The 11728-nt window shown below is 40.6% G+C and overlaps 1 protein-coding gene across 1 annotated transcript; it reads left to right on the top strand.

The window, feature by feature from the left end:
- The first annotated feature begins 1021 nt into the window (after positions 1 to 1021).
- On the top strand, positions 1022 to 10051 carry LOC146664118 (charged multivesicular body protein 6-like). The gene is made up of 8 exons (XM_085417174.1): positions 1022 to 1328; positions 1798 to 1907; positions 2647 to 2734; positions 2815 to 2901; positions 2987 to 3052; positions 3244 to 3324; positions 3448 to 3520; positions 8120 to 10051. The coding sequence occupies exons 1-8, from the start codon at positions 1266 to 1268 to the stop codon at positions 8167 to 8169; spliced, it is 618 nt and encodes a 205-aa protein (XP_085273300.1). The 5' UTR covers positions 1022 to 1265; the 3' UTR covers positions 8170 to 10051.
- Positions 10052 to 11728: the final 1677 nt, after the last annotated feature.

The raw sequence follows: 11728 nt of genomic DNA, 5'->3' as shown, positions 1-11728 counted from the left end.
GTTTCTGGGCTTGTGTTCAAAGAAGAACTGATGTTTAGAGGTTTACCTAAGTGCTTCACATAACAGGATATGTACAGTTTCCTTTTTTGCCCTCAGTTTAACTTTGTTGTCCTCATCCATTTCATCATTTTTGCTAGCATTAGCCCCAGCGCTAGCCAAAATGTCTCCCTCGTCATTAACTTCACTTTCTACAGTGTCCATCTCAGCCATAGATTGAACTCGTTTCTTGTTTTTTGTCTTGCCGTGTTTGTCGTTCACCATAGCCCCATCCTAGTTAGTCATTTTCTGCTGTTTATCTTGGTAGTATTTCAAGTATTCAGGGGCTTTGACAAAAAAAGACCCGGGAACAGTAGTTCAGTGGTTGTGTCTTGTTCCTTTTTTTTTTTCAGTGTATTACTCCCGAACCCTGATTTGATCCATATTTTCTGCACTCTGTACCCATACTTTCACACCTAGTTTTTTTAAAAAGTAAACGTGGCCACTTTTAAATAGCTCGTGACTGAATGTTTGGACTTAGAATAAATCAGGAAGATGTTAGAGTGAAAACGTAATTATAAAAATGTGAGTTTGAATTATTAATAATTAATGTGAGTGTAACAGTGGGTGCAGAGAACTGTGCTAGAAAAATTTGTTTGAGAATGGTAAAATCATCTAGAATTAATTTGCTTTTTTCATTTTCATTGGGAAATTTTTTAAATTATGAAGATTAAATTAAATTCAAACTTTTGTAAAAGAACAAAAAAACAAAACACACAAATCTAACACACTCCAAATACTCAATCTGTGGAAGTTAAATTAATTAACATGCAAATTTCCAATCCTTTATCACAGGTTACTCTGACTGTTTGTATTGTCACTCTACTTTGAAAGTCCACACCGGAAGTTTTGTACGTTCACACTGTAGTTTCTGTGTCTGACCACTGGAGGGCAGTGGAAACTGGTGGATCTCTTTATTTTAAACTGTGTTTACGATTACTCGGCTCTACCCTCGAAACAGCTGTGATTTTAAAGTATTTTCATGTTAAATAACGGCAGGTCTGTCATAAGTTTGCTCTAAATGGGCGCTTTAACCAAATGTCATACCAGAAGTGTCTGTCCCTGCCGGGACACCGTCCTTCCTGGTGTGGGTGTGGACACAGATGACTACACAAATAATGGAGGAGAATCTTCACAAGTCTGTCTCTTGAATTTAGCTTTACATTTAAGTAGTTTGCCCTCCTTTTTTGCTTTTTGGTTGAGACTTTTAGCTGGCATGCTGTGCCAGGATGGGAAATCTTTTTGGAAAAAAGAAACAAACCCGAGTGACAGAACAAGACAAAGCGATTTTGGTAAGTGTCACACAGCTAGCTCAAGTGTTAGCCTGGAATTCTGTGCTGTAAAACAGAGCGAGCTCTTGTGTGCTAATTTAACAACTTCGGTTATCGAGTAGCCCTCAGCAATATTTTATAAAGCAAAACATCTAAATGTTATTATTATTCAGGGTCTACTCTTCTGTCTTAACGTACTTAACCGCTTAATCCTCTTCGATTCGTTCTTTAAAGTGTCCTTTAAGCAAACACTGTAAGTCATTCAAATTCTAACACTGTAGTGTACTTATTTTTCTATGCCGGTATTACCGGAGGACCTTAACGTAAGCGCAGCCAGTAATAATCAGATTATAGCTGCTGTAGTTTGTGCAGACTGCTACAATTTCTAAACCTGGATCAACAAGAAGTTGGTATGGCTGAATTAGTTTGAAGCGTATCTGAGTGCAGTGCAGGTGTTTGGTTCGTTCATGTCTCTATTTCCTCATTTCAGCAACTCAAACAGCAAAGAGATAAGCTCAGGCAGTATCAAAAGAAGATCAATGTGCAGCTGGAGAAGGAGAGGCTTCTGGCCAAACAGCTGCTGAAGGATGGCAAAAAAGAGTGAGTACAGTATAATCAATGAAACCATAGTAATGATTGAAAGGAGAGTAAAGGCATATATGTTCTCAGCACGAAATATATAAATACTGCTCAATAGGGAGCGTAATACTCAGGACAGAAAGGACAGCTTCCCTGCAACTGTTCTTGCAGCTGACTTCCCAGAGTTCATTAATATAAAATTAAAATTAAGAAAAATAAAGTTTTGAAATCTGCAGTTCTGAAATGTTGTTCTAATTGATGTCTCTAAAGCTTATTTCAGGCAGAATCCTTAAAAAATAATAAATAGCGAAAAACACAAATCAAGCTGACGTCTTCAGTTGTTTTGCTTGTTTGAGCAGCTGTGAAGAATCCAAAATATTTCCTTTCACTGTCACCAAATTCAGTTTAACAGAGGGCTGAACTGGATGAAAATCACCTTCTCTCCAAACTTCTTTATCAACCTTCCTTTTGTTTTCTCTGGGTTATCTACTGCAGCTGACTGTGAGCACATGTACAGTGTTGGTGCATGTGCTCAGGGTGCTTGGACAGAGAATCAGAAACTAAACGTAAATCCAAAGCCAGTTAATAGTGGCAAGAAAGCAAATGGGATGGGAGATGGGAAAGAAGAGAGGTTTTTTTTACTGTTGCAAAAAGAATTTGGGAAGACGAGACATTTTGTGCAGCGCTTTTTTTTTGATTGTCAATCATCTCTTACATTTCTCCCTCCTTACTACAAGCTTTAACGTGTTTATTTGAACAGGAAAGCTCTTCTCTTACTGAAGAAGAAACGCTATCAAGATCAACTCTTGGACAAGACAGAGAACCAGATAAGCAACCTGGAGCGCATGGTGAGCGATCGGCGAACTGCACTGACACTCAGCAGCGTTTAGGTGGCGCTCACAGCTCCTCCCTGTGCTCCTCGTTTCAGGTTCAAGACCTGGAATTCGCCCAGATCGAAAGGAAAGTCATCGATGGATTGAAAGTTGGAAATGAATGCCTGAAGAAAATGCATGAGGTAGGTGATGACATGTGGCCTGCAGATGCTTTTAAAATTCATCACCTGTTATTCATGAGCTGTTATCAACTCTTTTTCGCTGCAGGTGATGTCTATTGAAGAAGTAGAACGGATTATGGATGAAACTCAAGATGCCATTGAGTACCAAAGGGTAGGTCCTTTCAGCTGGTAATCGGGTTCATTTATTATTTTAGCCTCTTTTACTTCATTCTGCAAGTAGATGTGGAGAGAGTGAAAATTTAAAAGGATTTCTCAAATCTCTGTAGATTAAATTTCACAGATGTAAAATTGGTTCGTATCCACAGTCATTTCACTTTTTAAAAACTTGTCGTCTCTCTGCAGCAAATTGACGACATGCTGGCCGGCTCCTTATCTCAGGAGGATGAAGATGCTGTGCTGGCTGAACTGGAGGCAATAACTCAGGTTAGTTTAATCAGCTTTAAAAGAAAGAAAAAGAAAAGATTAGATCGCACTTTTAGCAAGCAGCACCCTGCTCTTCATTTTGATTCTGAGTTCTGACCTGTCGGATTTTGAACTTTCTCTCAGGGAGATGTCGAGCTTCCTGAGGTCCCTTCAGACAAACTGCCAGACGTTCCAGAGGCCGCGGAGGAGCAACCAGGTTTGTTGTCTCATGTTTTTCCTATCCCAGGTTCACACTGCTGCACAGTCCTGTTCAAAAAGCAAGACTGACTAAAGTTCCAACCAGAAGTCTTTCATTATCCACTGATAACTCTGTTGTCACACCTCCTCAGGTTAAGAGTCTTGGTTTTATCCTTGACAGCACTCTTTCCTTCACAGTACATATTAATAATATCACTCAGTCTTCTTCTTTTTTTTCAATCTTCATATTAACCGCCTTCATCCTTCGCTCACTCCAAACAGTACCGTCATACTTGTCAATGCACTTGTCATATTTCGTTTAGATTACTGTAATTCTCTTCTCTGTGGTCTATCTCAGAAATCTCTCCACAAACTGCACTTAGTTCAAAATATAGCTGCTCATATTATATCCAGAATTAGATCCACTGAACATGTAACAGCTGTTCTTAAACAGCTCCATTGGGTTCCCATTCACCTCCCTGTAAATTTGAAGATCCCACTTCTTACTTTATAACCTCGCTCCTCCATATTTATCTGATCCTCTCCATACGTTTTATTTTGTTGTACTAATGTAAGGTGACCTTTAAAGGCACCTGTTAATAAATATGTTATTATTATTATTATTACTAATGACTTTTAGAATATGTGCATGACACTTCATAGAAAAAATCCAACAGCCATCCTCCCATCGTGTTTCATATCGCAGAGGCTGTGCTGAAACCTCAATAATATCTTCTTTCCACGACTGTAAACACTTCACCACCAGAAAGTAATTTTAGAGGAGTCAATAAATAGAATGCTTTTATTAACCCTTTACAGCCGATCGGAGCGGGCACGCTCCATTTTGCGTAACTATTTTTAAATCCCGGTAGCTCTGCAACCACGTAAGCTAGCGCAATAATTTTTTTTGCATATGAAACCGGAGGAGTTGTTCTTACATCTGATGCCATCAGCTTGTCCTCGGTCACAGTTTCCTTCCACATATAGCTTTGCAAAAACTGCATAAAAATCACTTGCAGCAACAAAAACATAATATTCCAGAAACACGCTTCCCCGATCCGATCAGCTGTTTGTAACACTTCCTACGTCCATCAGCGCGAACTATCACATGACCGCATGACCTGCCCGAAACCGGAAGTGACGTCATTTTGCGGAAATGTAGTTTTTTTTTTACCATCAGGACCTTATGAGCCTATACTTGTGTTTTAAAAAGTTATGTTTGAGTTTATGACTTTCTGTGTCGTTTCTGGGATGCTGAGGACTCATATTGCACTGCTGGAAATAGTTTACTTTGATGCACATGCTGTTATTTTGCAAATTTGCACTATAATATTTATTTTCGTTTTTCCTGCAGTGTATAAAAATTGGTGTATTTCAAAAATAAAACTATGAAGACACTCAAAATAAATTTCCTGTGGTGGGAAACTATTTTTGCAACTTTTTTGTATTTACAGTTTTGAGGGATAAGCCTCTTAAATTTCTCTAACTAGAAATATATGTTAAAAAAACAAAAACGATTTTCAATTTTTTTGTAGTTTATTGCACTTTTTTGCAATTTATGTAATTACTATGCACTTAATGCATGCATATTATTAAAATCTGGGCTGTAATGGTTGCATTGATGTATAGCAACTTGAAATGCTCCCAAAAATGGCTCCACAGCATGTAAAAATATAATATAAGCTCTGGCGGACTTGGTTCTATGGTCGGTCTTAAAGGGTTAAAAGGCTGTGCTGAGTCACCGTGGGCCCCGGTGACCTTATCACTCTGTTTAAAACTAAAACATGCAGTGTGATGAAGCTTAAATCTCGCTGCTGTCTCACGTCTTTAAAAAGGTCTTTAATGAGGTGTCTTCTTGTCACGTTGGCGCTTTATTAGATGCTTAAATGCAAAGCTCAGAAGAGAGAGGTCCTCAGAAAGCGAGGTTATTACATCTATTAACATCACGTTTTTATTCAAATAAATGGCAAAAACCTGCCCTGCAGCTGTTTGCAGCCACTACTTGCAGATTTTTGTGTCGATCATTGTTCTTTCGCTGCTGAATCAAAACGTCTGGAAAGATTCCCGTCTCATTAGATAGATTAGATAGAACTTTATTAATCCCTCGGGTGGGTTCCTCTGGGAAATTCGATTTCCAAAAAAGCACAGCACCGACAGAAGTTACAGAGTTACAGAATATTATATATATACACACACACACACACACACACACACACACACACACACACACACACACACACACACACATATATATATATATATATATATATATATATATATATATATATATATATATATATATATATATATATATATATATATATATATATATATAATACAGAGACAATATAAATAAAATATACAAAGGGGATAAATAGGAATAAAAATAAAAATACAAGTGAATTGCACATTTCAAGTATTGAGTCTATTGCACTGTTGACTATTTACAAAAAGTATTGCACAAGGTATTGTACAGTGAGGTGAAGAGGCACTACAGCTTAGTTGTTCCCCCCTCCTTTGTCCTCCTGTTTCCCCTCCCTCTCCCCTCCAGAGAGGAGTTAAACAGTCTGATGGCGTGTGGGACAAAGGAGTTTTTAAGTCTGTTAGTTCTTGTCTTGGGGAGAAGCAACCTGTCACTGAACAGACTCTTCTGGTTGTTAATGGCCGTGTGCAGAGGATGCCCAGCATTGTTCATAATGTCCAGCAGTTCCTTTAGTGTCCTTTTCTCTGCCACTGTCACCAGAGTGTCCAGCTTCATGCCGACCACAGAGCTAGCCTTCCTGATCAGTTTCTCCAGCCTGGATGAGTCCCTCTTTGCTGTGCTGCTCCCCCAGCACACCACAGCATAGAAAAGTACTCCAGCAACCACCGACTGGTAAAACATCCTCAGGAGCTTCCTGCAGATGTTAAAAGACCTCAGCCTCCTGAGGAAGTACAGTCGGCTTTGGGCTTTTTTATACAGGTGCTCTGTGTTGCATGACCAGTCCAGTTTATTGTCCACCCACAGCCCGAGGTACTTGTACTTGTTGACCACCTCCACCTCCTCCCCCTCTATCTGAACCGGCAGTGGACCTTCTCTGGACCTCCCGAAGTCCACAACCAGTTCCTTAGTCTTTGAGGTGTTGAGTTGCAGGTGGTTTGTGTGACTCCATGCGACAAAGTTCCTCACCAGACTTCTGTACTCCTCTTCCTGATCATCCCAGATACACCCCATGATGGCTGTGTCGTCTGCAAACTTCTGAATGTGGCATAATTCAGAGTTGTAGCAGAAGTCAGAGGTGTACAGGGTGAAGAGAAGAGGGGACAGCACAGTTCCCTGTGGTGCTCCTGTGCTGCTGACCACTGTGTCAGACGTGATGTCCTTCAGCCTGACGCACTGTGGTCTGTCGGTGAGGTAGTCGGAGATCCAAGCCACCAGGCAGGGGTCCACCTCCATCCTGTTCAGTTTTTCTTGAAGCATACAGGGCCAGATGGTATTAAAGGCACTGGAAAAGTCAAGAAACAGGATCCTGACCATTGCCATCTTTGTGATCTTTGACTCTCAGTTAATGGTGAGGAATGGTAGAGGCACACCTGATAGGAAGTAAAAGGCTGTCAATTGTTGAAGCTTAATCACTCTGGGGACCGTTAAATTGTGTGTGTAACATGCATATAAGCGTGAAAATGCTACATTGGATTTACTAAAAATGACCTACATACATGCACTTTCTATACACATAAAAGGTAAAAGTACTCTTTATTTGAAGTAAATGTTTTAATCAATCCGAGTATATATGTGAAGAGTCTTGGTAGCCTTGGTAGTTCATAGGCAGAGTTTCTTCAAGATTACATACTCTATGGTCACTGTAGCATGATTAGTACTCAGTAGATACTTTATACATGTATAATCTGTATTAGGCCTGGGCAGTGACACCCAACATCTGGTCGCTACAGAGAAGTTTGTAATTCCTTAAATGGTTGACAAGAGGCCATAAGGGGTTTTTGGGGGCAGCACCGTGTGCTTCTTTGCATCCAGTTTCACTCTACCGACGGCAAATGTCCAGCAAATCCTCGTCAACCATTCAAAAAATACAAATTTTTCCTTAGCAACCACTTGTTGCCATATGTTCGCTGACCCGTCTCTAGGCCCCTGTGGCTGAAACCTCAGTTTTGTTTCTGCATTGTTGGATCTGTGAGTTTTCTGCACTTGATCTGTGATCTCACAGCAGGTCCAGGTTGTGTGTTTTATGTTATTGGACAAGATGAAGGTGATGTTGTGTCTGCTGTCAGGTCAGGCTTCAAGAAAAATGAACTTGGGTTTTATTTTTGCATAAAAATGAGTTCACTGCAGTGAGATCAAATAAAACAATACAGAATAAAACAATTTTGGTAAGTAAAGTTCAATAAAGTAAACTAGTCTCAGCAGAGGAAAAAGCTTGGAGCATAAAATAATACATTGGTTAACCAAACTTGAAAAACTTCAGGAAGATAACTGGTGTACATGGTATGCAAACAATAGCAAGCACTGAAGCATACTAAAATGCTGTAAAATACTGTAACATTACCTATAAAGATTTAGCATGTCACGACTCTACGGCCCCTCATCCTGCTTCTTTCTCTGTCAATCTCTTTGTTTCAGAGCGGGAGCGTCCCAAGAAGAAACCGCAGCGAGAGGCGCTCGCTTTGTAGGAGCACGACTGAGGATCTTCAGCCGACAGCAGCTGGTTGCTCAAAGACCCAAAGACAGCAGCCAGTCTCAGATAACCGGGCCTCCTCCACCCCATCCAGCGGCTGTTTCTCCTCATGGGCTGCAGGTTCACACGTGAAGCGAGTCAGGACCGGTTCACCGCAGTCACAAATGCTGATTGAACCATGAAGACCTGTGAGATCAGATTATCGTGCCTAACCTTTGTTTGATTAGTTCTCTGTGTTTACCATCAGTCATTTGACATACAGTGACCTAAAGCCATGTGTGTATGTCATTTTAATTCCTCCCTCAAAATATCTTCGCCTGATGGGTAATGTTTTTAAAGAGCCAGTTCACCCAAATTACAGAAACACACATTTAGCTCTGTGCATCCAGGTCTGTGCTGCCATGCTTTCTCAGATTGTGGTGATTTTTTTTTTTTTTTTAGTTTTTAGTTTTTTTGCTTTACAGCTGCAGTAAGTCCAGCTGAGATTAAATTGCTTTTTTCCTGCTGTAGAATACATATATCTGTTCTGTCGTTTGTCCTGTGAGGGAGGGGTAAAAATGCAGAAGAGACATTATGATGGTGCTGTGCTCTGGCGATCTGATCCACCTTCCTGTCATCTTGTTTGCCCTCTGTGTGCTCACCAGTAACTGATACCTGTACAGCAAGTTGGAGTAAATGGAGTTAGCCCTATCTACCCTTATTGTAGACTTTGTGACCTAAACACATAGAACAAAATGATGGAGGAGTTAATTTCCAACTTTCACCATGAACAGAGCCTCCTTCACATATGGCGATAAATTGTTCACCCTAACATTTGCCTGGCTCTTTACTTTCTTTGATATATGTCGTTCTACTAATGCACTCAGCCTGTTTTTATCTGTGTAAAATCTCCCACTCAGCCTCCCTGCAACAAACGCACACATCTGGTGAAACAAAAACTTGAGGAGCGCAAAACAAGCATCTCTGCAAACATAGTAACATAGATGATGGATCGGTGAATGTAATAACAGAGAAACAAGCCTGGGAACCATCATTGGTCTCTGACAAGTTCACATAGAGACATTTTTCTTCCATGTATTAACTTATTTGTGATTGCAAAAAGGGATGATTAGATCTCATTTCTGCTAGTTTTTAAAAATCTTTGCTTATAAAACATTTGCATTTAGCAACAGGATGGAGGGGTACGTTGTTTTTCTTGTGATTTGAGTGAACTGATCCTTTAAAGCAGGTATAACAGAAACATAACATTTTCTCTGTAAAGTCTTTGGTGTCTTTCTCTTACTGTAAAGGCCTTCTCTTCATCTGGCTTTGCTTTCTGAGTTACTCAACCCACCCTAAAGTACCCCCCAAAAAACAAAACAAAAAAAACTATTTGCATCAGATTCGCAGAATATTCTCTCAGTCTGACCCCTTTTCAAGCAGCTTAACTAATCTAATTCCTTGCTCCCCTTGTGGATTAGTTCAGTGTCATTGGAGAAAGGGCTAATCATATCGTCTGTGGGCTTACCTCTGACGCCCAGACAACAGCTGGTAATCTCTTCAAGGTAATAACTTGACAGAACCTGGGGCTTTACCCATCAAGTATGATCAAAACTAATTATTTCAGTGTTTGCGTATGATGCTTTAGATTTTCTTACATATTCATGTTAAAGTGGTGCAAGAAGGGTGGCCTAGATCCAGAAGGCTTAAAGCTTGTGCATCTTTGAAGATCCAGCTAACTAATCTGTAAATCAGTTAATCTCACAGACAGAAACACTGATGACTAATACTGACAGTCTGCGATTCGCCAGTCCTGCTGCAAACTACTTGTCTTAAAATGGCCTCAGATATTGTACCTCTATATATTCTTTTTACAATAAAAGTGTTTTTTTATTGCCGTTCGTTATCTCACTGCCTGTAAATCACTGTTCCGATTGTTATTCAGTGAGTGAACACAAGGTGGCAGCAGATGACTCAGTTTTGAAGCTGCTGGTCTCCAGTTTTCTCTCTCCTCACTTCACAACTGACCAAGGCAGGTGGTCTCTATGTGTTGGAATAAATGAGAGTCCTTCTCTCCACTATCTCCAAATGCTTCTTATAAGGGATTCTTTCATCACTGAGCTTCTGTCTCTAATTTTGTAGGGTCCTTACATAAGGACCTTGAGATGACTGTTTTGAACTGGTGCTGTGTAAATAAAACTGAATTAGGTACACAGTTTACTGTGGGGCTTCCCTCTCATATCCAGATGAAAGTTATCTTGTAGCTAAAATGTAATATTTTGGGCCGCCTTATTTTTCTAAATCTATACCAATCAGGCATAGCATTGTGTTGGTCCCCCATTTGCTCCCCAAACAGCCCTAACCTGTCAAGGCATGGACTTAACTAGATGCCTGAAGGTGTGCTGGGGTCCAGCACATCCCAGAGATGCCCAATTGGATTAAGATCTGGGAAATACGGAGGTCAAGTCAACACTTCAAACTTGTTGTGCTCCTCAAACCATTCCTGAACCAGTTTTTGTGGCAGGGTGGATTATCATGCTGAAAGGGGCCATCAGGGAATGCTGTTCCTCTGAAAGAAGGTACATGGTTTCCAACCATGCTTAGGTAGAAGCTACATGTCAAAGTAGCATCTCAAGGTTTCCCAGCAGAACATTGCTCAAAAGAATCACATTGCCTCCACCGACTTGTCTTCTTTCCATGGTGACGTGCTGGTGCCAGGTTTTCCCCAGGTGAGCAATATCCATGCACCCAGCCATCCACGTGATGTGGAAGAAAATGGAATTCACCAGACGAGGCCACCTTCCTGCACTGGTCTGTGGTCCAGTTCATGCTTGCGTGCACATGGTTAGTGCTTTTAACAGTGGACAGGGGTCAGCACAGGCAGCCGGACTGGTCTGCAGCTCTGCATCCCCATACACAGCAAACTGTGATTCACTCTGTACTATGACACCTTTCTGTCAGAACCAGCATGAAGTTTTTCAGGAATTTCAGTAGATCCATCTGTTGGATTGGACCACATGGGCCAGCCTTCATTCCCCGTGTGCCTTCTGTTCCTTCCTTGGACCACTGTTGATAGAGGAACACTCTACTGGAGATGCCCTGACCCTGAGGACAAAATGTTAACTTGCTCCTTTATATAACCCCTCCCTCCATGAATATCCATCAGTGAATATGATAGGTATTCACTTCACCTGTCAGCGGTCATCATTTTACGTCTGATCGGTGTATGTTTAACCTATTTCCCACATCACACAAGGGGAAATGAGTCAGATGATGGCATACAAAGAAATTTGTTTCCTGCTTTGGTGTGGAGGAGCTTGAATGTCCTGCACAGATCACTTTAACGATTAAATGACAGTAATGCTTTTGTGTCCATCTGGAATGAAAAAGGCTCTGCTGACAGTGAAAAATTGAGGGTTGTAATCCAATCATTTGCTTACCCACATTGTTTTAGCCTTATGTCAATTTATTTAATTTAAATGTGAAGATATTGAAAACTTTAATAGCACAGTGTGGTGCTAATGGGGGTACAGAGGTGTGGTGCTTTACCGAATTCTATAAAATTGCATGATTTA

This window comes from Rhamphochromis longiceps, linkage group LG8 (genome assembly GCF_057381845.1).
Source record: "Rhamphochromis longiceps isolate RC_006_pf linkage group LG8, R_longiceps_female_GT1.1, whole genome shotgun sequence".
Lineage (NCBI taxonomy): Eukaryota > Metazoa > Chordata > Actinopteri > Cichliformes > Cichlidae > Rhamphochromis > Rhamphochromis longiceps.
This window is presented reverse-complemented; position numbering and strand designations above follow the sequence as displayed.

Excerpts from the sequence above, each read along its gene's own strand:
- LOC146664118 (XM_085417174.1), top strand. The coding sequence starts at position 1,266 with ATGGGAAATCTTTTTGGAAAAAAGAAACAAACCCGAGTGACAGAACAA. Across the intron at positions 3,053-3,243 it reads ATGCCATTGAGTACCAAAGG|CAAATTGACGACATGCTGGC; the intron begins GTAGGTCCTTTC and ends GTCTCTCTGCAG. Across the intron at positions 3,325-3,447 it reads AACTGGAGGCAATAACTCAG|GGAGATGTCGAGCTTCCTGA; the intron begins GTTAGTTTAATC and ends ACTTTCTCTCAG.